This window comes from Phascolarctos cinereus, unplaced genomic scaffold (genome assembly GCF_003287225.1).
Source record: "Phascolarctos cinereus isolate Bilbo 61053 unplaced genomic scaffold, phaCin_HiC Scaffold_726;HRSCAF=1367, whole genome shotgun sequence".
In the NCBI taxonomy this organism is placed as follows: Eukaryota; Metazoa; Chordata; class Mammalia; order Diprotodontia; family Phascolarctidae; genus Phascolarctos; species Phascolarctos cinereus.
The window spans coordinates 376,429,242-376,454,829 of NW_027556098.1; the positions used below are offsets into that span (position 1 = coordinate 376,429,242).

General features: G+C 45.9%; 1 protein-coding gene across 2 annotated transcripts; it reads left to right on the forward strand.

The window, feature by feature from the left end:
• Nucleotides 1-1,548: 1,548 nt before the first annotated feature.
• Nucleotides 1,549-25,108, forward strand: HMGCL (3-hydroxy-3-methylglutaryl-CoA lyase). Of its 2 annotated transcripts, none has more exons than XM_020983078.2 (9): nt 1,549-1,657; nt 3,557-3,640; nt 4,508-4,615; nt 5,566-5,661; nt 6,525-6,673; nt 7,774-7,837; nt 8,778-8,966; nt 11,503-11,628; nt 24,623-25,108. In XM_020983078.2, the coding sequence occupies exons 1-9, from the start codon at nt 1,595-1,597 to the stop codon at nt 24,692-24,694; spliced, it is 951 nt and encodes a 316-aa protein (XP_020838737.1). In that variant the 5' UTR covers nt 1,549-1,594; the 3' UTR covers nt 24,695-25,108. The 2 variants fall into 2 exon arrangements, with proteins under 2 accessions (XP_020838737.1, XP_020838736.1); XM_020983077.2 differs by lacking the exon at nt 24,623-25,108 and adding an exon at nt 14,384-15,143.
• The last annotated feature ends 480 nt before the right edge of the window (nt 25,109-25,588 follow it).

A 25,588-nucleotide genomic window follows, 5' to 3' on the forward strand; every position in this document is an offset into this window, starting at 1 on the left:
AAAAATGTGCAGTTAGGAAGATTTACAATTTACAATTGTTTTGGAAGGTCTTAGGGATCGAACAGACGATGCTGGGAACTGGAAGACATCTGAATAAGATCCTGTCAAAGGGAGATAAGGGGAGTAGATAAGGAACCTTTTAAGGATTTTCTGGAGCCAGATTCCTTTAGGGGCAAAGATGCATTTGAATAAGATTAAAAAGTAAGTTGAGACTTAACCACTAGACAAATTTAACTACTAATATGTCCCTGAAAAAACAACTCACAGAAATCTATTCATAACCCTATCCTGCCTTCTGAACTCATTACCTTAATTGCACTGAGAAGTTCACTGGGACATCCCATTCACTGCCATGTCTGGTAACCTATGCCTACTCTTGTATTAGTCACCCAGGTTTATAAGCCTATCCCCTTTCAGCACGTGGATGATGGATGGGGGTCTCCAGGTCTTCATAAAATTTTTCTTTGACCTCATCAGGGTTGGTCATGGGGGGAGCAGATGCACTAATGATGGCAGCGCGTGTTTTCCTGCAAGTGGCAATCACATTGTGATGAATCAGTCATTCACTTCTTTTGGTAGGCATACAAGCTTGTTGACTAGATGAGTTTTTATTGCGAAACCCACGCCAGCTTCAGGACGCTCCCCTTCACTGTGGCCACTCCAGAAAAACGTGTATTCAGCTCCAACTGGGGTAAGCTGGCCTTCCTTTGCCAGCCTTGTTTCAGCAAGACTCTTATGTGGATGTCATATCCGCTGAGTTCTCTTGCAACAAGAATTGTTGATGATTGATTAGAAGGGGTATCAGAATGCATGCCATCTTGTGGTGGGGAAAGGGACGAGATGGGGAGAAAATTTGGAACTCAAAATCTTGTGGAAGTAAATGTTGAAAACTGAAAATAAAGATTAAACATTTTTAAATAACAGAGAAACCTTTAATAAGGAAAACTGGGCACACAATTCAAGGTGAATCATATGATACTAATATATGGCGGCCGAAACAAACAAACAAAACTCTAAGGAGGTCTTGAGTTTCTTTAGGAGGAGCAGTGTCCAGTTCTCGGGGTGCCCTCTATCTGGGGCATGGTGACATCTTAGGAAGCTCCTGGACGCGCAGAAGGGTCTGCAGAGGAGGCAGAATGAAAGCCCCTGCGGCCAGGCACTGGTGGTGGGGTTTTTTTATTTTTTGTTTTTTAATCTTTGCACTTCCAGAACCTGGTGAGGAGCCTGGCCAAGACCAAGGCTTGTTAACTTGACTTGAATCGAGGGTAAAGGGCAGAGGGAGGGGACTGGTGAACAAACGAGCCTCGGAGGCTTGGCTGAAGGATCTAGGCGTGTTTTGACTTGCTTGAGAGGAGGGTGGAAGGCCGAAGTCCTGTAATACTCGGCGGGAGGGCCATGCACCAAAGGGCCACGAGGGGGGAGCCGGAGGACCAGGACATACAGGGGAGCGTAGGGGACTGTAGCGACCCGCTGCGGGCACGCGCTCCCAGGTGCAGGCTCCGCCCCCATGGGCAGGCCCCGCCCCCGCCCTGTGCGCGGCCCCACCGTGTGACCCCGCGCGCGTACGGCGCCTGCGTGGTTCGAGCGTTCTGGTATGAGGCCGTTCTGGAGATCGTTGGGATTACCAAGGATGGTAGGGGTGTCTTCCCTGCGGGCTGTAAGTTCCCCCCCGTGCACCCACACACACACCCCCCAACTGCTCTGCACCCCGGCTCTTCCCTTCTTTTCTCCGCCCCCTTCTGTCTTCAGTGACGCCCGCCACCCTGACCTTAACTGAGTTTGGGGAGGAGTTGAAGGGGGAGGGTCAGGGGCAAACCTGGCTTAGGAATCGACAGGATTCGCACTAGGCCCCTTTTCCCTTGGGCCTGGCAGGCTTAGGGCCTCCCTTTCCGTACCTCCAAAATGAAGCCTTTGGACCGGATGATTCCTCCTTCCAGTCCGTAAGCATTTATGAGGCGCCTACTGTATGCCAGGCACTAGGCTATGTGCTGGGGATAGGAAGAAAGGCGAAAGACAGACCCTGCCCTCGAGGAGCTCCTGGGGAGCACAGCTTGCAAACAGTTCTGTGCAGTCCCCTTGCCTGGAACACTCCCCCGACTCCTGACCTCCCTGGCGGCCTTTAAGTCCCACCTAAAAGCCCACCTCCTACAGGAAGCCTTCCCGGGCCCTTCGTGGATGATTTCCCATTTGTCCCCCATATGCTCTGCATATGTTTGCTTGCATAATTATTCTCCCAGAGAGGAGAAAAAACCTGCTCCTGGTCCCATAACTAGTAAATATCAGAAGTGGGATTTGAACCCAAGTTTTCCGGAGTCCACTCTGATCTATTCTTGCGCCTGTTCTCTTTGCGGGGGGGAGGTGACAGTTCAAGTTAGCCGTCGATTATGGAGTACCAGACTTTGAGGGCACACTGTAAAGTCTAGGTAAGACACGGTCCCTGCCCTGCACGGAGGCACACTGTCTAGTAATAACAACGGCACCTCAAGTTTATATAGCACTCTGCAACCCTGAAAGTTAGGTGCTGTTATCCTGTTTTACAGATTTGCTGTAAGTGAGGCACCACAGAGGTTAAGTGACTTGCCCAGGGTCACACAACTGGTAACTGGCTGAGTTGGGACTCAGACTCCGTCTTCCTGACTCCACAGACCAGGGCTCTACCTCATGCACAGACACAAAAATCTGTAACAGATGGAAGTATAGGACAGTTAAAAATCAAAGCTTTAGGGACAGCTAGGTGGCACAGTGGATAGAGTGCCGGCCCTGAAGTCAGGAGTACCTGAGTTCTAATGCGGCCTCAGACACATAACACTTACTAGCTGTGTGACTCTGGGCAAGTCACTTGACCCCAATTGCCTCACAAAAGAAAAAAAAAGAGTAAAAAAAAATCAAAGCTTTAGGTGGGGTCTGAGGAGATGTTGTGGGTCAGAAAGGACTGAAATTCTTCCCTGAGGACCTTGTGCTGAGGGAGGGGTAAATAAATGGGAACTTCTACATTTGCTCTTGAAGACAGATCCCGGCAGTAGAACAGTTTCTGTGTTATTTGTGTCGTTTTAAAAAAGATGGATGTCCTCCATCTCCTGCTAGAGAAAGGATGGACTCCAGGTACATATCGAGACATCCGTCTTTTGGACGTGACCAGTTTTTGCTTGGTTATAAATGTTTGTTACAAGGCTCTTCTTTTGTCTTTGAGGCATGGGAAGGGGGAGGGACAAAAGGTGGGGTTTATTGTTGTTGTTAATTGAAATAAATAAATTTAAGTTTTTTTAAAAGGTGGATTTAGGGGCAGCTAGGTGGTGCAGTGAATAGAGCATCGGCCCTGAAGTCAGGAGCACCTGAGTTCAAATGCAACCTCAGACCAAACACTTGCCACTTACTAGCTGTGTGACCCTGGGCAGGTCACTTAACCCCAATTGCCTCCCCCCCAAAAAAGGTGGATTTCAGGCTTGGAAGGTTCCTTTTTGTTCATAATCTGGGCCAAAGGATTAAAATGGTGTTCGTGTTTCTGAATGATGTTCAGTTATTTGAGTTATTCCTTCTCTTCCTTCCTGTGTTCAAGATCAGCTCATTCAGTCTACCTGCACTCCCAAAGAAGGTTAAAATCGTGGAGGTCGGCCCTCGAGATGGTCTGCAAAATGAAAAGGTAAACGTGGAAAATCTATTAACCCAGCACTTATGGAATACCTGCTATGTTGGCTCATTCAGATATGGTATTTAATTCATTCACCAAGCACTGGTAGAGCTGAGACAAAGTGGTGTTCAGGGATGGCAATCAGTAAGGAGACAGTAGGGACTAGAGTGCCGGACCAAGGAGTCAGGGGACCCTGGGTCCAGATCCCACCTCAGACACTTACTAGATTACCTCTCTTTACTTCGCTGAGCCTCAGTTTCCTCAGCTGTAAAATGAGGGAGTCAGAGCGGATAACCCAGAGAGTTCTAGGTCTATGATTCTGTCATCTCTAAGATGTAAAATGGTCTGTTCCTCTTACTTAGATGTCATGTGGAGTCATTCCAAGCTTAGAGGAGTGGCATGAAGATGGACATGGTAGTTTCAGTCTAGAACAAGAGATTAGAGGAGGGAGAAATCAGGCGCTAGGACCCACAGTGCTAGAGGGTCTGGAGTAGAAAGTCAGCAGTTCAAAGTGAAGGAAGAATTGACGGGACTTGAGGACCAGCTGGATGGGGGCTGTGAGGGAGAAGTTCTGGGGACAAGCAGGTGAAGGAGACGAAGGGTTGATGGCAGCTGTGGGGCGTGCCTGCAGGTGTGTGGGCTCTGGGGTGCAGTGCTGTTCTGCATCCGTGTTCCCTGTGGTTCTTGTCATTTGGCCAGTTTCTGGCCCAACGTAAATATTGACTGAGCTTAAGAAAGATCCTGCCCTGTGGACCAGGGCTTGGCCTAGGAGTCTGCATGACAGTTCAGAGGTTGGGTTTGCTGTTGAGTCCCAGGGCCAGGAACTTCCTGCTATAAGTTCATTATTGAGTTCTCTCTCTGCCTCTCTTCCTTCTGCAGTCTATTGTACCTGCTCAGTTGAAAATCAGGCTGATAGACATGTTGTCTGAGTCAGGACTCCCTGTCATTGAGGCCACCAGCTTCGTTTCCCCCAAGTGGGTGCCCCAGGTGAGAGCAGCCTGCAGGGTGGGGCTTTTGGGGTTAGAAAGCTTCACTTGTTGTGCTGGGAATTGAAATCTTTTGCAGGTGGGTATTGCTAGGCTTCTTTGGGCATACCATGCCCTTGTCCATCATAGTCTCCTGATCTAGTCCAGCAAAACATTTATTAAGCCACTGCTGTGTGCCAGACCCCACTGGGGTACAGTGACAAAAGGAAACTGTCCCTGCCTCCAAGGAGCTTACTAAATTCTACTGGGGCCGGGGGATACAGTAGAGAAGGAGAGGGTGCTACAACTTGGTGGGGGGGCCAGGAAATCTCCATGTAGGACATGGCCAGGAACTGAGCCCCAAAGGGGCCCAGAGTTTGGGGAGGCTGGAGTGAAGGTCACATCACATGTCTACACTGCAGGCCTCCCTCACTTCACTCTGAGCAGTGGTATAGAGGACAAATCTAGGAGTCAGGAGGCCTTCATTCCACAGCTGGCTCTGCTCACTGAGCGTGGCCTGGGCCAAGTCATTTCCCCTCCATGGGCCTCAGTTTCCTCCTCATTAAGAGGTTTGACTAGATGACATGGAGTCCCTTCCCACTCAAAGCTGTGAGCTTATGACCCTGGAGAATTCACAGCTTCTCGTGGCCTTAGTTTTCCCTTCTGTAAAATGGGGCCCCTGATCCTGTGCCTTCCCGTTTGGTTGTACACCTCGTTTGTCACCACCCTCACTGCTGTTCTGTAGGAGCCGGGCCTTCTGTTCCACTGCTGGGGGCTCAGCACTCAAGCCTACGTCCTGCCCGGTGCCTCAGTTTCCTCATCTATGTAGTGGGGTGCTGCTAGATGGCCCCTGAGGTCCCTTTTGGTTCTAGCCCTCTGACTCTTCAGATCCTGGGTGATTCTCTGTAACTGAGAATCCTGAATGCCCCAGGTTCCTTCTAACCCTGGGGTGCTTCTCTCCCCCCTCCCCAGATGGCAGACCACGCTGAAGTCCTGAAGGGCATCAGGAAGCTTCCTGGCATCCGCTACCCAGTGCTGACCCCCAACCTCACAGGCTTCCAGGCAGCGGTAAAAGGAGCATGTTCCATCGATCAGAGCCCAAGCTTCAGGCCTTGGCTCCCAGCGACCCCTGCTGGTCTCTGAGGCTCAGTGCTCACCCCCTCTGGGAGGGCCTTGCTCTGGGAAGGGTTATTTTGTTTGCTTTCCCCAGTGGAAAGAGCACCGGGCTTGGGAGCCAGAGGACCTGGGTTCAGATCCTGCTTCTGCCTTTGCAGCCATGGGCAAGGCACGTGAGGCCCCTTTGGGCCTCAGTTTCATCATCTGTAATATGAGGAAATTGGTTCCAAGGCCCTTCCAATTCTAAATTGACTCTAGTGACCTTTTAGCTAGTCTAAACAAGCACTGAGTTACTGTTTCCATTCCCCAGACGTGTATTAAATGCCTGTTATGTATTAGGTCCTGAGGTGACAAAGATAGAAAGAGAGCCAGCTCCTGTCCTCGAGGAGCTTCCACTCTGAGCCTCTAATTGTAGAACGCTTAGTGCCGTAGGATTATCACTGCAGCGGAGGAGACACGACGGGTATACAGAATCAGTAAGGGTTGCTGCCAAGGTCTGTCAATTCCCAGTGAAAAAGGCAGTTAGCCAAGGCTTGGATCCTGGGTCTAACTGAACAGTTTCCCCATCGATTGGCCGTCAGACCCCTGGTTGAGAAGAGGGCTTTAGGTGCTATTGTGGTGCTCCCTCTGACCCCTAGGAAGCACAGCTGCTGAGCTGGAAGGGGCCTCGGGCCAGCTGATTGGACCCCCTCTTTTTAGAGAGGAGGGAGGTGCCCCAGGTTCCAAAGGCAGGAGGAGGCAGAGCTGGGCGCTGAAGGCAGGCCGTAGCTCCAGAGCCAGCATTGTTGTTACAGGCGTACTGCAATTGTTGCTAGGTTTCTTCGGGGGCCGAGGAAGTGGCCATCTTTGGGGCTGCTTCGGAGCTCTTCACCAAGAAGAACATTAACTGCTCCATCGACGAGAGCCTGGAGCGCTTTGAGAAGGTCCTGAGTGCTGCCAGAGCCGCCGACATTCCTGTGCGAGGGTGAGCCCACAGGCCCTGCTTTCCCTGCCCCTCAGAAGCTCCCTGCAGCATGGCTCGAGGCAGCGGCCACTCATCCCTCGGTTTGTCGGGGGAGGCCTGAGCTGAATCTGCCGGGGCAGCATGCTGCCTCGGTCTGAGGGCCACCACCCGTCGTCTGGGCTCTGCCACCAGCTGTGCCGGCTGGATCGCAATTCAGAAAGTCTGGGTTCAGATCCTTGCCACTTGCTCCTTGTGTGGCCTTGACAAGTCTCTTAGCCTCAGTGGGCCTCGGTTTTCTGTTCCTTAGTGTGAGGAGGTTTCACTGGATGGCCTCTGAGGTCCCTTCCAGCTCCGAAGCTTGTGACCTTAGAGCCTTCTCAACCTCTGTGAGCCTCAGTTTCCTCTCCTGTATATTGAGGTTTCACTGAAGGACCCTCTGAGGTCCCTTCCAGTTCTGAAGCTTGTGACCTTGGAGCATTCATGATCACTCTGAGCATCAGGTTCCCCATCCATAAAATGGAATCCATGATTCCATGACTTTGAGAGATGCAGTGAGAAAATGAAGTCAGAAAAATGGAAAAAGTCTTGGTTCTTTTGAATTCTCGGTGATTCTAAGACAGCATTACCATTATTAGTGAGAGCCTCCACTGACATCCTTCACTGATGCCTCCTCATGGCATAGAGGAGACCCTGAATCTCCCCAAGCTCAGCACAAGCTCTCCAAGGCAAGCCCTTGACCTTTGTCTGGAAGGCAGCCCCAGGAAGCGTAGAGGGGTGCATTGTCACTGGGTAATGACCTTTGGCCCCAGCAGCTTGTCTCCATAGGAAGGGCTGTGATCTGCAAATCTACGTAGGTGGAATCATAGGCTCTTAGAAGTGTTATTCAGGTTTAGGGAAAACATTCCTATATGAAGACCAGACTCCTTCCCTTGTGACTGTGGCCTTGTTGGGAAGATGAGAGCCTGGGGCCTGGCCAACCATCTTGGCTCAGGCTTCATACGTCTCCCCCCGGCCCCAGCAGAGGGTGGGCGGGGGTAGCATGACCCCTCACAGGGCTCTGTCTGGGCCTTGGTTCTTTCACCACTTGGGGCTTCCCTGACAAGGGCGTGTTTTCCTGGCAGGTACGTGTCCTGTGTGCTTGGATGCCCGTACGAAGGGAAAATCTCCCCAGCCAAAGTAGCTGAGGTGTGTCTCTGTTGGAATGGGAGTTTTGTGAAGGTTTGGCTGCCTTGTGGGTGGGAAGACCACGGGAGGCCAGGGGCACCGAGAGCTCACAAGCCTTCTCCACAGCCAGTGGTTTTCCAGCCTCTGCTGACGGACTTTCCCAGATGGGACCCCGAAGGCTCCAGAGGTGGCCCGTTCCACTCCAGGACGCTGTCAGGAATGGGGGAGTTCCTTCCCTTGCGTTGAGTGACATTCTGCTCCTCTGAACCTGAAGCCGAGCAGAGCCAAGCTCAGCAACCCCTCCTTCCTTCCAGTGTTTGGAGGCGCTGTTTGTGCTCCCGTGAAGCCCTCATCATTGAAGGGTCTGTCTGAGAACTAACCCATGTTCACCAGGGGACAGGCAACCTTTCCCATATGCAGGGCTCACCTGAAGTCTCATTGGAGAGATTATTTCTGTGCCTGGATGTGGGCTCTATGAATCCCTTGCCCTCTTTCCAAGGGAAAAACATTAGCAAATGTTAGCAAACATTTATCTATCATCTGTGGACATAGCTCTAGGGAAAGCTAGGGGAGAAATGGAAACTGGGGTTGGGAGAGTAATGTGATTGCTGTCCTGTGGGAGAGAGAGTTTGGGCGTCTTCTCTGGGCGGCTGCTGCTTCTTAAGCAAAGACTGATGGAGATTTTTCAAGGGTGCTCTAAGAAGCAGTTCGTGCACGGGTGTGAGTTTGGTTTAATGGCTTCTGACAGCCCCTCCAGCCCTGTGACTCTTGGGTGTTACTGAGGCAAGATCCGGAAGAAATGTCTCCTGTGATTTTCCTCAGCCCTAGATGAAGTTGCCTCTTTATGCCATGACCACTTGGTGGCCATATTGCAATAGAGGGCCGAGTGTTTCTCTTCCTTCACCTGTATCTCTCAGTCTGTGGAGGTCACCCCCTGCCTAGTGTCCTCTTCACTCTCCAGGTGGCTAAGAAGCTGTATTCAATGGGCTGCTATGAGATCTCACTGGGTGACACTATTGGTGTGGGCACCCTGGTTGGAATGAAGGATATGCTGTCTGCTGTCATGAAAGAGGTGCCAGTGAGTGCCCTGGCCGTCCATTGCCATGACACCTATGGACAAGCCCTCACCAACATCTTAATGGCTCTTCAGGTAAAGGAAAGGAAGTGAATCTTTAACAGAGGAAACGTATGCTGTGGGGGGAAGGGAGGGGTAGAATCGGATCTAATAGACACGGGTTGAAATCCTGGCGCTTCTGCGTTGGGCAAGTCACTTAAACCCTTGGTCTCAGTTTCCTCCTTTGTAAAATGAGCAGGTTGGACTAGATGATGTCACAGCCCTTTCCAGATCTGAGTCCTATCATCCCTTCTCCCAGAGATCCCAGAGGGGTGGACGTTAGTGTGGTTTGCACTGAGGCTCTGTTCTGCTAACATCCCCGTGAAAAGGAGACTCCATCAGTTCCATTCATTGCCCTCGTAAGGAATAAAGTTCTTTGGATGCCAGCCCTACGTCTGAAATATAACCACTCACCTTACCTTGCACACCCTAGGGTTGAACAACAAAGTGATAAGCACCTGAATACTAAACCCAGACTGAGCTCTCAGCCCAGAATGGAAGAGGAGAAGAAGAATATAATAGCTAACCCGTAGCTAATGTGTTGTATAACTAATAACTAACATATAGCTAGTATATAATAATACTAGTTAACATTTGTATAGCATTTACTATGTGTCAGGCACTGTGTAAATTCTTTACAGTTATCTCATTTGATCACCACAACAACTCTGGGAGATGGGTGCTATTTTTAACCCCTATTTTACAGATGATGAAACTGAGGCAAACAAGTTAAGTGACTTGCCGCAGCTAGTCAAGTGTCAGAAGCCTGATTTGAACTCAGGTCTTCCTGACTCCAGGCCCAGCACTCTGTCTACTGTGCCACCTAGCTACTAAAACAAATACACAAATAATAAATCACTCAGGAATTCTTTGTTAAGCACTTACTCTGCCACGTACTGCTAGGCAACAGGCATACAGAAACCAAATGAAACAGTTCTTGCTTGCAAGGAGCAGATGTTTTCTTGAGGGAACCCACAAGGGGAATGATCAGGAAAGGCTGTGTGTAGAAGAGGGATTCACTTAGGCGAAGGTAAGGAAGGAGCACATCCAGGGCAAAGATGTGGAGACTGGAGATGGAGTGTATAAGGATGAAAAGTAGTTTGAGGCAAAGTTGTGGAGGGGTTGAAGAGCTAGACAGGAGTGTCTGTTTAGAATCGGAGGCGGCAGAGATCAGTCACTTCTGCCCAGGATTGGGTGATCTTCTGAGTCTTCATGGAGCAGATGGCATCCTGAGTTTTGTCTCAAAAGATGGGGGAAGCATTTGCAGCCAGCACTAGGAAGAGTCAATTCCAGGCTCAGAAGGGGGGAGGGCAGAGGAAGCTAGAGGGGTGGCCAGAGCTTGGGGTCAGCCTCATCAGCTCTAGTCCCCTTTGCTGTCCTGTCTTCTCAAGGCTAGATAGGCCCGTGACCTCCCCTCTCTCTTCAGGTGTCTGGTCTTTCTTTCCTAACTTGTGTGGTGGCCAGCATCAGGAAGAGGGAGAGCTGGCAACAGCTTGGAGGGTCCTAGCCCAGGGGAGGCACCAGAAGCCAGCTCCTCTGCCCGTTTACCTGTTGGTAGAGATTTTCTGAGAAGATTTAATTCCTTCATCACCAGCTGTGGCCTCTCAGTCACCTGACTTAGTCTTTTCCTCGCTGTCTTCCCTGGGCATTGGAGAGGAATTTTCTAAATATCTGTTTACTTGTTTGTGTTGGTGAGGCAGTTGGGGTTAAGTGACTTTGCCCACGGTCACACAGCTAGTTAAGTGTCAAGTGTCTGAGGCCAGATTTGAACTCAGGTCCTCCTGACTCCAAGGCTGAAGTTCTATTCATTGTGCCACCTAGCTGCCCCTAAGAGGAAATTTTAAAGAACCTTTGTGGCATGTACTCACCATGACCAGGACTGGTTGACCTAGGCAGAATTATGAGGTTTGAGGCCCTAGGATTCCCTGACTTTGTCTCTCATTTACCACTATGGGCCCTGAGTAAGTCATGCTACCTGTGTGGGCCTCAGTTTCCTAGCCCTGTAAAATAAGAGTATTGCAAAGCACTGGATTTGAATCCTGCTCTACTGCTTACCACCTGCAGGACTGTGGGAAGGTCACTTCACCTCTCAGGGCCTAGGTTGTCCTCTTCTATAAAATGAGTCATCAGAGTAGATGGCCTCCAGGGTGCCTTCCAGTCCTAACATTCTGAAACTTTCAAGTTTGTTTTTGATTCGTCCCACTTAAACATTTTCTCCCTCTCTGGATTTCTCCTACCTTCATACCCCCAGGTATCTCCTAAAGTTTTATTCCTCTTCCTATGTACCTGTAATATTTTCCCCCTGGAAAGAAATCCAGTAAAATAATCCACTTTACAGTGAGGTGTCTGGGCCTGATGACAGCCTAATGTGTTTATGTTTCCCAGGGGTCTTTACTTGTAACAAGTAGCCCCTTAAGCCCAAGGAATGGCTCCTCGGTGGTGGAGTTGCAAGCATCTCCTCCAACCAAGGGGGGGGAATTCACAGAGGTCGAGGGAATGTCCCAGAATCCTCAAAAGCAAAGGTGGCCTCCTTGCACAAGGCAGCCATTTCTCGTTGTACTTACATTTCCAGATGGGAGTGACTGTGGTGGATTCATCGGTTGCTGGGCTTGGGGGCTGCCCCTATGCTAAGGGTGCATCAGGAAATGTGGCAACAGAAGACCTTCTGTACATGCTGAATGGACTGGGAATCGAAACAGTGAGTATCATCTGCCCCCTAGTGGTCACGGTGCCAAAGCCACCAGACAGTTCTTTGGTTTACATTATCCCCTACCTGAACAGACGGTTTTCCTGAAGGGGCCTGGTATTTTTCTGCACAAAATTAAGGAGGAAAAGATCAACAAACACAGATTTCATGGTTATGTGGATGCCCTGGATGCAGCAGAGTTAATAGGCTGCTGAAGTGAGGCAGTCAGGAGCCATGAAACATTAGGAATAAAAGAGAGCTTAGAGCAAAGTAGAATGTGGAAGCCAAAGTAAAAACTTAAAACACAGGAAGTCAGCGGTAGAGAGTCTAACGTATTGATAGGAAATGACTGCAGTGTGGCTGATAAGAGATCATCTGGTCCTTGCTTGAAGACCTAATGTTGGGAACCCAGTGCTCCCTAAGAGCCCATTCCACTTGGCAACAGCTTGCTTTGGTTTTGTTGTTGTTTTTTAATTTTTAATTCTCAGTTCTAAATTCTCTCCCTCCAGCCTCTCCCCCACACATTGAGAAGCAAGAATACTCTAGTCATTATACAAGTGAAGTCATACAAAACACTTGGGGGGGGGCAAGAAAAACAAATCTGCTTCATTCTGCATGCTGAGTCCATCAGTTCTCTCTCCCTCTCAAGATGGATGGCATTTTTCATTGTGAGTCCTTTGGAATTGTGATTTTGTATTGATCAAAGCAGCTGTCCTTCACAGTTGATTATCAGTACAGTATTGCTTTTACTATTCTAACAATTGCTGTTAGAATTTTCTCCTGGTTCTCCTTACTTCCTTTGGCATCAGTTCATACAAGTCTAACCAGTTTTTTCTAAAACCATCATTTCTCTAAAACATCATTTCTTGTGGCACAGTAGTATTCCATCGCAATCATATACTACACCTTGTTCAGCCATTCCCCCACTGATGGGCATTTCCTCAGTTTCCAATTTTTGCTACCGCAAAAGAACTGATACAGATATTTTTGTGCATATGAGTCCTTTTCCCTTTTTTTCTCTGCGACGGCCCTCATCTCCTTGGAGTATAGACCAAGGAGTGGTGTTACTGGGTCAAAAGGTATGCATAGTTTTATAGACTTTTGGGCATAGTTTCAAATTGTTGTCCCAAATGATTGGAACACAATCCACCAATAGTGCATTACTGTACCTGTCTTTCCTCATCCCCTTCAACATTTGCACTTTCCTTTTCTGTCATGTTAGCCAATCTCATAGGTGTGAAGTGGTACCTTAGAGTTGTTTTAATTTGCATTTCTGTAGTAGTAAATTAGAGCATTTTTATATCATTATTGCTAGCTTTGATTTTTTTTTCTTCTGAAAACTACCTGTGCATATACCTTTGACTGTTTATCAGTTAGGGAATGGCTCTTATTTTTATGCTTTTGGCTCAGTTCCCTTTATATTAGAGAAATAAGGCTTTTATCAGAGAAATGTGCTGTAAACATTTTTTTCCCCAGTTTCCTTCTTTCATTCTAATTTAGCTTCCTTGGTTTAGTTTCTGCGAAAACTTTTTTTGTTTATGCAAAACCTTTTAAATTTGATGCAATCAAAATTATCCATTTTACCTCCCATGGTCTTCTCTGTCTGTTGTTTGGTCGTGAACTCTTCTCTCATCCATAGATCTGACAGGTAATTTTTCCTATGTTCCCCTAATTTGCTTATGATATCATTCTTTATGTCTAAATCATGTATCGTTCTTTATGTCTAGATTTCACGTACCCATTTTAATCTTATCATGGTATACTTTGTGAGATGTTGGTCTATGTTTAGTTTCTGCCACACTGATTGCCAGTTTTCCCAGCAATTTCCCAAAAGCTTGAATCATCAGTCACTAAGTTTCTTTGGCTGTTTACTTCTGTTTATTGTGTACGTAGTCTGTTCTGCTGATCAGCTTCTCTGTTTCTTATCCAGTACTAGATTCTTTTGATAAGACAGCTTTAGTTGTTCATAGATTTTTTTCATACATTGAGTTAAAATTCAACTCCTCCCAATTTCCCCCCATTTTCTCTTTACTGGGACCAAGTGGAATAAGACTAATCCTTTTCTCATATCACTACCCTTAAGATGTTTGAAGACGAGGACCACAGAATGTGAGAACTCAGAGGGACCCCAGAATATAGAATACCAGAGCTGAGAGGCTATCAGAGCTGGCAAGGGAGGGCGCTTAGAACCTATAATGGCAGAGCCAAAAGGACCCTTAGAACACAGAATGTCAGAGCCGGGAGGGTCTTTAGAATAGAGGGTGTTAGAACTGATAGAGGCCTTAGAAATTATCTAGTCTTAACTTCCCCACTTCACAGAAGGGGGAATTGAGGCCCTGCCTTTGCTAAAGATCACAAGCTCGTTGGAAGCCAGGCTTCTTGACTTCTCCCCAGACTGGTACAATCTCCATTACACTGGCCTAACAATTCCCATGGTGTCCTTCTGTCTCTGTTAATGAAACAAACAGGCTCAGACTGGCCAAGATTCTCAGCCTCACAGGATGGTAGAGAAGGGCTAAAAGGTTTCTGATCTGGCTGATTGTTTTCCTTCCTCTTTCCCTGACCCCATAAGGTCTCACAGCCATGTAACTGCTGCTAAGCTATATTTTCCCACGTAAAGATAGACCATTTTTCCTTTATTTTTATTACCATCTGACTTTACCAGCCATGTGTTTCCATCTGTCAGGTGTTTGCTCCCTCTCCTTCCACCCCAGGCTAGTGGTTACTGACAAACTGTAACTTCCATTTTATGACTTATTTCTTCAAGGGAGTGAGCCTTCCGAAGTTGTTGGAAGCTGGAAAATTTATCTGCAAGGCGTTGGATAGAAAAAGCAATTCAAAAGTGGCCCAGGCCACTTTCAGCTCCAGGCTGTGACTTCCCCGCTTCTGCCCTGCCTTCCCCAACAGGCTGGCACGGACCTTCAGAACAAATCGTGCTATCCCTTTTCCACATGAAAGGACACACTGACAGTAGCCCAGAAATGGTAGTGCCAGGGCTAGGGGATGCCAAAGAAAAGGAATTGGGAAGTGACCTCTGTAGGAAATCAACTTCAGTTCAGTACACGTGGCTAGAAAAGCTTCCCTCAGGTAAGCTGGATGAATTGGGTCAGAGGAAGAAGCCCCAAATCCTCCCCACGAAGAGGCTTATGAGTCTGGAAGTTTTCCTGGTACATTTTCCATCATCTTTGACCCTGAGAAGAAGGACATTGTGGAGGGTGCTAGGAGAAGGCCTTGGAGCCCCTTCCTCATTGTATCCTGCTTCCCTTTTAAGAGCTCAGCCTTTCCATCCAAGGCTTTGATGACTGACCTCCCCCCCAATTGCCATCTGTTATCTGGGGATGGAAAGGGCTTTAGTGCTGCTGAAGATTAAAGCCTTCTTAGGATTTCCTGAAGGGCTGCTGCCTGGGTGCCATCCTGCCAATTGCAGGACTGTGACATTGGAAACCCTCTGATGCCATTCTCTACCTGAAAATGATTTTTAAATGTCTATCTCTAGTCAATGTAAATAAAAGGTGGAATGCCAGTGAGCCTGCAGAACGCCACTAGTGCCATGGGGAGCAAGGGGAGTGGAGATTGCTTTGGCGCTCAGCTGGGACGTACGATTTGAGGGATGGGGGAAGTCGAGGTTCTTGAAGGAGAGCAGGAACCAAACAGCATGAAGAGGGCTTGAACTAAGGCCTGCCTGATCTGTGAGCCACCCTTCCCAGTGCCCACCTAGAGATTAAATGGACTCGGCCTTTCAGACCAGGGGTGTTTTAGAAAGTGAAGAGAAAACAGTTCATAGAGAAAAGTTAATGCTGAGAATCAGACACATGGAGCTGGAAATAATTCCAGAGGCCGTCCATTACACCCCTATGCACAGACACACATTTCTACAGATGGAGAAACTGAGGCCCAGGGAGGTGACTTGCGCAGGGTCTTATAGGTAGTGTCAGAAGATTAATAGTTTACTGGGTCGTAGATTTAGGATCAAGGTCCCTAGGAAGGGACCCTAGAGTCCATTCAATCCAAACCCTTTATTTTACAGCTACAACTGAGACAAAGGGTTAATTGACTTGTCCAAGCTAACGCAGCTAGTGTTTGAGGAAGGATTTGATCCCATGTTACTCTGACTTCAAGGCCAGTGCTCTATCCGCTCCAGTAAGCTGTTCATTTATTATGCTCCTGCTGTGTACTCCTATACGGTGCTAAGCACTAGGAACCCAAAGGCAGATGTGAAACTGTCCCTGACCTCAAAGAGTTTACTTTCTACTGGGGGAGATAATATGTGCATGTGTAAGTATGCTCAGAATTCAACATCAACCCCATCAGAGCTGGCCTCCAACCTGTGAGTGGCCGGAGCCAAACAAGCAGCCGGCTAGAGGCAGAAGAGTCAAGACACAAAGCAAGAGTTTAATGAATTTCAGAGTGAGGAAAATGACATGTGCGTATGGAAGCCCCCCTCCTAGGAAAGAGAACTTAACATACTGGACCGAAGGCAAGTCTCATATGCCACAAGAGGACTGGAGTCTGACACTGTTCCCACTGGCCCTGTGGGAACAGGATTGTCTCAAGTCTTGGGGGTCATCCCACTCTGTGGGGCACGGAGCTGGAGTTCTGTGGCAGGAACAGGAGCACAATACTTGTCAGTGACAAGAAACGGGGATTGTGAACGTGCGATGTGGAAGGCCCTGGAAAATCAGGGAAGCTCAATTCCGTAGTGAACACCTGGTGCTAGTCCAAGCAATATGCTTTGCCAGAGGGTGAGATCATTCCAGGGCATAAAGAATTATTGTTATGCCACGCTCAGGGCACAGGCTGCTTGTGAGGCCTTAGCTTTGGAAAACAGAGTGTCTCCAAAATATTTTGACGCATCAAACACAATCTAGCTTGGGGAGGGCACTGGCAGCTGTAGGGTTTGGGGAAATTTCCATGTGGAAGGAAGCCCCTGATCTGAGGCTTGAAGCAAATTAGAGATTCTGAAGTCAAAGTGAACAAAGTGCATGGTAGGCATGGGGGACAGCTTGGGCAAAGATGAGGGGACCAGGAAGAGAGTGTCATTTGGGAAGAACAGCAAATAGGCCAGTAGGGCTAGATGGAGGGCTAGAACACTGGAGAGGCTGGAAGGGCCCAGATTGTGAAGGGCTTCAAATGCCAGAAAGAGGAGTTTTATCTAGATCCTGGAGGGAATAGGAGCCACTGGGAGTTCAGTGAGGGGAGAGGTGACATGGTCATACTTGTATTTTAAGAAAATCACTGGGGGGCAGCTAGGTGGCGCAGTGGATAGAGCACTGGCCCTGAAGTCAGGAGGACCTAAGTTCAAATCTGGCCTCAGACCAAATACTTGACACTTACTAGCTGTATGACCGTGGGCAAGTCACTTAACCTCGATTGCCTAAAACAAAAAGGAAAAAAAACTACTGGTGGGTGTGTGGAGAATGGGCTGGAGTGGAGAAGAGGGAGACCACATAGGAAGCTTGTGCAGTAGTCTCACCAAGAAGTGATAATGGCCTACACTAGGGTGTTGATTGGGTGAGTGAAGAGGGGCAGACACATTGAAGAAGCAGGGAAGTAGAACCAAATGACATCTAACTGGATATATGGGGTGAGTAAGAGTTGGAGTGGAGGATGACGCCACGGTGGCGAGCCTGGGTACCTGGGAGGGTGGCGGTGCCCAGGACAGTAAGAGGGGCATTATGAAGAGGGATGGTTTGGGCAGGGAGGGCGATAATGAGTTGGGATACAGTGAGGTCGAGAGGGCTGCCAGACCTCAGGCTCAGAATGTCCAGTAGGCAGCTGGTGATGCAAGAGTGAAGGTTAGAAGAGGGCTTGGGTAAGGGAGTCATCTGCATGGAGATGATAACTGACCTTTGGGAGCTGATGAGGTTACCAAGTGAGAGGGTCAAGAGAGAGCGTGGGGGGGACAGCTACTGGCAGTGGACATGGCATAGATGAAGATCCAGCAAAGAAGACTCAGTAGGAAGCAGGAGAACCAGGAGAAAAGAGTTACAAAAACCCAGAGATGGAGAGAATCTTTAGGAGGAGAGGGTGCTCATAGGTGAATGGTAAGGGCTGCCAAAAGATGAGAGTAATAGGTCAGGTAATTAAGAGAACAGAGCAAGTTCCTCTGACTCAAAACCAGGCCTCTCCACCCCACCCCGCTGCCCTTCATGAGGATGATCACAGAGGCCACGTGGATGGTGAGGAAGGCAGAGGTTCAAAATCCAGCTCAGACACTGACCGACTGTCTCTGGGGAAATCGATCTAGCTGAGTCACCATTTCCTCATCGAGTGGAGCCAACGAGAGCCCTTGCTCACAGGGTGTTGTTGAACTGCACTCTGCAAACAGACGCTATATACATGCTATTTTCCTGACTCTGTTGAGCTTCAAGATTGGAAAATCAAGCAGTAGCCCCACTGATTCTTAGTGTGGTGGTTTTGAATTTAGAGTCAGAAGACCATAATTCAAATTATGGCACGTCCACTTCCTAGTCATGTGACCTGGGGCAAGATTTCACATTTAAAATGGAGATGCTTGCATTGTCAATCTAGGATCAGAGCTGGAGAGAGGACCCAGACCACCCTTTCATTTTTTTAAATCAAAAAGTATTAGTGTGTGCAAAGCACTGGTCAATCAATAAACATTGTGCCTACTATGTGCTGGAAATACAAAGTGTGTGGGATGCCACTCAAAAAAACGAAAAACAGGTTTTTCAAGGAGAAACAAAGTTTATTTACTGTTCTCGAGAATAGGGTGTCCCTCCACCAGGATGCCCTGATGAGGGCAGACAAGGTATAGAAAACAAAGAACTAGATTAAATAGCCCTAATGGGCAAATTCCCCCCTCCCACCAACTGTCCACTTCTTGGCTCACAGTCTCAACAAGAAATTCTACCATAGAAATTGAAAACAAAACAAAGAACAATATACACATCCATATTTCTTAGTTTGCTGAAATAACATCAAAGAAGCAATTAAAAATGTGCAGCCAAGCTAGACACTGTACTGTGTAGCAAGGTCACCATGACTGAAATATAGCAACAGGTATATCAACAAAATACTGGCGGAGTTGGGGGGGTGGGGTTCAAGGATTTAACAATGACATGGGGGGGGGGTACCTGGGGCTAGATTCCTTAAATCAGGTGATTTCTAGTAAATCGAAACTTAGGCCTGTCAGGCTGCTATGCCTGCCTTGAGTCTCAATACAATTTCTATTTATTCTTTTAAGAAGTCTTCACAGGACACTTCATCCCACTCACCCTTATCCCAAACCTTAATTACACTGAGAAGTCTTCACTGGGACATCCCATTCAATCCTTCCTCTTCTTTTATACTATCTGAAGACTTCTCACACACCATTAAATCTTAATAACCATCAGGGTGGTCTCAAACTAGCACCCAACCCTGACTCTCCTCAAATTTTACAATCTAAGAGTTTTAGAAATACAATTTAGAAACAATAATAACTTTTGTAATACAAAGTATAAATTTCAGATGACATCAATTGCATTTCCATATTATCACATATAGAAATTATCATTCTTATGATAGCTTTAATACTTGGCCCTCTTGGCATCTTTCACAATTACATCTGAATTCAAATTCTTCTCAGCTCTTTTTCTTCTCTAACTATCACCCCTTTAAGTAAATATGGGAAGGATTGATCTATATGTTAACAAATCAAAGGGACAATCCCTTCATAAATGGAGATACAGAGACCCAAAAGAAAACAATAATTCAATTGTCCCTTTAAGATTCAAAAAAGTCTTTTCTTATACAGCTGTCTGGCAGAGAACATCATCAATGAAGTCCTCTTGTCCTTGGTATTCGTTCCAGCCATCTCCAGCACAGCATCTTTTTCTTCTTGTCTTCTCGTAGGAACCAGCTTTCTGTCCATTCTCCTACAACAGTGTTCTTAGCACAGTTTTAAATTACTATTTATTTATTTGTTTGTTTGTTTGCTTTTAGGCAATTGGGGTTAAGTGACTTGCCCAGGGTCACACAGCTAGTAAGTGTCAAGTGTTTGGTCTGAGGCCACATTTGAACTCAGGTCCTCCTGACTTCAGGGCCGGTGCTCTATCCACTGCACCACCTAGCTGCCCCCAAAGTACATCTTTTTTTGGGGGGGGTAGGCAATGGGGTTAAGTGACTTGCCCAAGGTCACACAGCTAATATGTGTTATGTGTCTGAGGTTGGATTTGAACTCAGGTCCTCCTGAATCCAAGGCCATTGCTCTATCCACTGCACCACCTAGCTGCCCCTTAAATTACTATTTCTAATCCTTATAACCCTGATCATTTTTACAAACTCAAAATTGGAACTATGGCCAATTGTCATGTTTAAGAAATTCACACCGAAACCCAGTGTCTTACTTTAAATTTATCCATTATTAATTTCCTCACCAGGGGGATGAAATTTCACTAAGGGATTAATAACAGGCTCCAGTACATTCATAGATATATTAAATAATCAATTTTAACACAGTACATATATGATCTTAAACTTTCAGTCATACTATGTTTCTTTGATGGCATTTACAAAATAAACCATAAGCCTTTCTTCTTTTAACATTATTAATTGTAACAAAACTTGAGACAAGTATGATATTATCCAGATAACAAAATAACATTCTCACAAGCCCCTAATTGTCTCCATACCATTACCAAGAATTAAGGGACCCTTGCCGTGAGCGCCTGCGTCCATGGCCGTGGTCTGATGCTGGCAGAGTGTGAAGAGAGAAAGAATCACGGGCCAGGTGAGAGCAGTGAAGAACAAACTCCGTTTATTGATCTGAGGGCTCAGGCTTATATAGTACTGGATCAAGCAATAGTGACATTATTTTCCATGAAAAGCACAAACCTAATTAAGTGATTTCCTTACTTCCTTGTGCCTTGTCTGCTACTTTCTTTCCTGCGTCCTGTCCTGTACCCTTTCTGTTTCCTCCCTTCCTGCATCCTGTTCTCAAGAGACGGGGGGGGGGGGGGGGGGGGGGTGAGCCAACATCCTGAGTTTCACAGCTGTCGGGCTTAGTGCAATCTACAGGTAAGACCCGGGCTGGCCTAAGCCCTACAACTCCCCAGAGCCGGCCTTCTACAGACCCTAACTCATATGGGAACACACATGAACACTAGTCCCAGTTCTATAGTAACTTAAGATGTTCCATAATCAATTATTTTAGTAATTTTGTTACTGTACTTACTAAATCTTCTGATTATAGAAACTTGCCACTAAGAGATTAGAGTAAGGGAACAATATTTCCCCCCCCGACTTCCTGTCAGTTCCAGGCAGAGTGTTGTGTCAAACTGCAAACTGCATTGAGCCAGACTTAGAGTCTGCCAGGTTTCAGTTAAGGAATCAAGTCAAGAGGGTCCCACCTCAGCACATGTAGAACAGTTGCCCTCTCAATCTTCCCTTGAAATCATACCTGCAGTTCATACTTGCCCCTCACAGGGCTACTGGCATCATGGATCAGTGGTTCAAACAACCTTCCTTGATATTTAACACCTGGAGTTAAACTCAGAAACAGTCAGTCATTAGTCCCAGCAAGTTCCAACAATCAGTAAGATATGACTATAATCTCGCATTGCTTAAGGAACATCTCTAAAATGAGCCCTAAATAGCTTGCATGCACTTCCCCTCTTATTCATAAAATCTTACCAAGTTGGTGCAAAAGTCCTTAAGTAACACAAATTCCAGAGTATTATCAAGAAACTAAATTCCTAGTTGTCACAGAATCCCTAAATATCACAAAGTTCCTTGGTCAAAAGGTGTTGTAATAAAATCTCATATTGGTAACAGTAAGAGACTGATTACAGGAAAAATACTGCTGCTCTTAGAATTATTTTAAACAAAGGGAACATCTTAAGGTTAGTTCCAAGCAGTTTGCATAAATTTCTGCACATGTTCTAGTTCTAAATAAAAATATCATTAGATTTCCCAGTAAGATAACACAAAAGAACTCATATCTTTTACTAACTACTTGCTCTAATCATAGAAACTTACTGTAGAAGGAAAAAGAGCAGGGACATGTCCTTAGCTTTGTTTAAATTCAGTTAGAGTCACAGTTCTCCAATCATGCAGTATCTGTTCCACATCGTAGCCAAACTCAGGAATAGTCAGGTGGGAAACATTCCTTTCCAAAGGAACACAATGGGGAAACTGAGCCAGGAGGATCCCATCCTAGATTGAAGCTAAGATTGTCCCCTCGGCCTTTTTTTTCCCCCAAATAAATCACATTTCCTCTAAGTAGACCTTCACCTGCTACCAGTACAGAATCACATTCCCTGGCATTTCTCTCGGATACTGATTTAACTCAAAACAAAATTAATTATAGTCCCAAGAGCCTTTTACCTCAAACAGCAAGTTTCACTAATCACAGCTTAAAGCCAGATATAGTTAATTTTACTGCCATGGAGTTGCAATAAGCAACAAAATTTACCAGGACTCACATAAGAGATCTCACTTTACATCTTTCCTTCTCAAATTTAAACTTGTCTTGGTGTAAAAGCCAATCATTAGAAATCATTTCTATCTATTGTACATAAACTTGCAACTTCTCAGTAAGTCAAGTTCATTGTCTAGGAACTGCAAGTTTACAAAGTAAGGGGAACTGACGTACCCCAGAGAGGGCTGATACTGGTGCCACAATCCCTTTCTTTCCACATCATAAATGATAACAAAACTATTTTAACTGACAATTCCATTTAAATAAAGACAACATTTGGAAATTTTATGCTTTCTTAAATTATAATACTTGAAATGTTACAAAACAGGACCATATAGAATGCCCTAACAGCCAAATTCATTCCTTTTTCTCTTTTCTCTGAAGACACAATTAATTTAATATTCCAGATTATAAAAGAAATTGCCCTTCCAGCAACATAACCAATACAATTGAAAACAGACCCCCCCAAAAAAATCTTTCTAGACCCCTTCACCAGGTCCAACAGTCTCCTGGGGCCACTCCCACCCCTATAGACTGACTTCTTTTTTTTTTTTAATCTATGCTAGCCCATCATTGTCTTTCACTGGTCTGATACCCCCATTCCACCTCAATGTCAGTCCCAATCAAGGTACTTCAAAGCCTAGATTTTCCCATGACCACTAGACCCTGCCTTAACAGCCTGGCTCATACTGCCCATCCCCCAACAAACCAGGTTGTTAGCCTTAAAAAGGAACCTAAAAACATTTAGATTACAAGATAAATTGCTTTTTCTAACAACACAGATGATACAGTTGCTTACTAAATTATGCAATAAAGGAAAATTTTTAAAATGCAACAATACCATAAACAACTATCATCTATTTAAACTTTAAAACCAAAACCAATTAATTACCACTCTGGTAACTTTAATCAGACAGAGACCCAAATTGCCTTACACAGAGAATCATTCATCTCATCACCATTGACATAAACTTCATATCAGAAAATCCATATAAAGTTAACGAACATAAAGCAATTATATTTAACTTAAAACAGTTTACATTCAGATAGCATTTGTTTTATGCTAAGCATTGTGCCAAGCACCTTTATAGTCATGTGATCTTCGTAATATCCCTGGGAATGAATTCCACCACCATCCCCTTACTGAACAGTAAACTAAATAAAACTTTCTTGGGGCCATATAGTTAATAAATTCCTTAATGCCAAATAACTATGTGCTCTTAAAATAAAGCAATATTATCCACAAATGTATATGTTTCTTCAATATTTCAGTTCCCCATTCATGTCCACATTTTCTTGGAAAAGTTTCACAAACAGTTTGGAATCACCTGTTGTAATCAGGTCAATTTAAAATATGCTGGGCCAGTATTCTAACTACTTTTTGCTTTCCCTCCAGGTAGACACCTCTGGAGCTTACTAATTAATTGACCACTACATACCTTTCTTTTGCATTTCTGAAGGGAGATAATTGAATAGGGCTCTCCCTCCCCCTCTCTCTTGCCAAACTGCTTTTACAACTTTACTATACATTCTAAACAATTCACTTGTCTTACACAGTTTTTTTCCCCACTGTTCTTTAGTTTCTTTCAATTTACTTTAATATCAAATTTCAGATCCTTACATTTTCCCAATTTACCTTAATGCCAAATAGTGTAATAAGTTCTGAACATCACATTTCATTTCCTCAGCAGCCACCGAACCCGGTCATCCCCAACAAGCCACTGACCTCAGCACAGCCTCTGGCTGCCCATAAATTACTTTTTGTTCGTGTTCTGGTACACAAAAACTTTTCTCTTTTAGGTAAGGCAGGGAATGCTTAAAAACTTATTTAGCCTGCCTCCCTTTGATCTGATTTTTCTCCCTTTCTCTCTCCTGCATTCCAACTTAGGAAGAGCATATTTTCTAACAACTCTTCAAGAGTTTCCAAACCTATTTACTTTCAAAATCTCTATTCAGATTGTAGAGTATTTTTCTGTCTTTCTCCCATCCACCCATTCCTATGAGGCTGCTATTACCAGGGAGGAAAAAGAGAGAGAGAAAGAAAACCTATCTGCAGCCCTTAGAATGCTTATTCTTGCCACCTAGCTGCAAAAGATATCAGATTACACACTCGGACAATCAATCATACCACATACACAGACATAAACACAAAAAATAAGCATATAACAAATTGCTGTAGAATCCTCAAATCATCAAATCATATTTAATCATTTTCTTTTTCTTTCCCTTTATATTTTGGTTGTTCATTCCAATTCTAAAGCTTATTCCCTAAGGGACTATTTTCTTGGTATACCTTTTTTTTTTTCTCTGCTCCGTGGTGCCAGACCCTCCCAGGTCAGTGACCTACGAATTTTTCGGGACCTTTTAGGCCCTCCCGGAGGGGTCGCCCCCTTCCTTCATTCACCTGAGCACTCACCTGTCGGCATCTCTCCAGGGATAGTCTGTCCTAGCCCAAAGACCCACAAGTTCTGGCACGTCCTCAGGTTATACGCCTATAACTTACGTGAACCCTCTCTCCACCAGCTGGAGTTTTACTCCCACCACTACTGGAGATTTTCCCTTTTTTTTTTTTCCTTTTCCCAGGGTAGTTTCTGTTCCTCCGAGTTCCTCTCTTCAGGACGTCTGCCGCCCAGGAAGATCGATCCCCAAGTCTGACAGCCACCAAGAAAAATGGTGGGTGAGCGCCTGCTCTCAGCCCTTAGAGAGAGTCGACTCCTAAGAGGCTTATTTCCCGGCCAACGCACCAAATTGTGTGGGATGCCATTCAAATTAAAAAACACTCTTAGAGGTTTTTTAAGGAGAAACAGAAAGTTAATTTATTTGCTATTGTTGAGAATAGGGTGTCCCTCCACCAGGTGCTCTGATGAGGGGAAACAGAGTTACAGGAGCTAAGAACCAGATTAAATAGCCCTAATGGGCCAATCTCCCCTCCCATCAACTGGCCAGTGTTTTGGCTCACAATCTATGGAAACAGAAAACAAAACAAAGAGAACAATATACATGTCTGTATTTAGCCCCTTAGTTTGCTGAATACCAAAGAAGCAATTAAAGATGTGCAGTCAAGCTAGACACTGTACTGTATAGCCAGGTCACCATGACCAAAATATAGCAACAGGTACAAGATACAGGGAGCACTTCTTCAAGAGTTTAGGCTTGGCCAAACTTTACTGATATAACAATGGCCTAAAAGGGGGGGGGGGTACTTGGGACTGGACTCCCGTAACTCAGGTGATTTCTAGTAAACCGAAACTTAGGCCTGTCAGGCTGCTATGCCTGCCTTGAGTCTAATACAATTTCTATTTATTCTTGTAAGAAGTCTTCACAGGACCCCTTATCCCACTCAATAGGCACCATTGACCCCCGAGGAGGCTTCACTTTTGAGAGTTCATCTCTCACAAAAGAAAGGCAAAAGACCCTGCCCCCAGGGGGTTCACTGTTCAATAGGGGAGATAACTTGCAAAGAACTATGTACAAATAAGTTAACTGTAGGATAAATAGGAAATAATTAAGAGAGAGAAAGTACTGTATTGGGTGGGTGGGTGGGGGAGG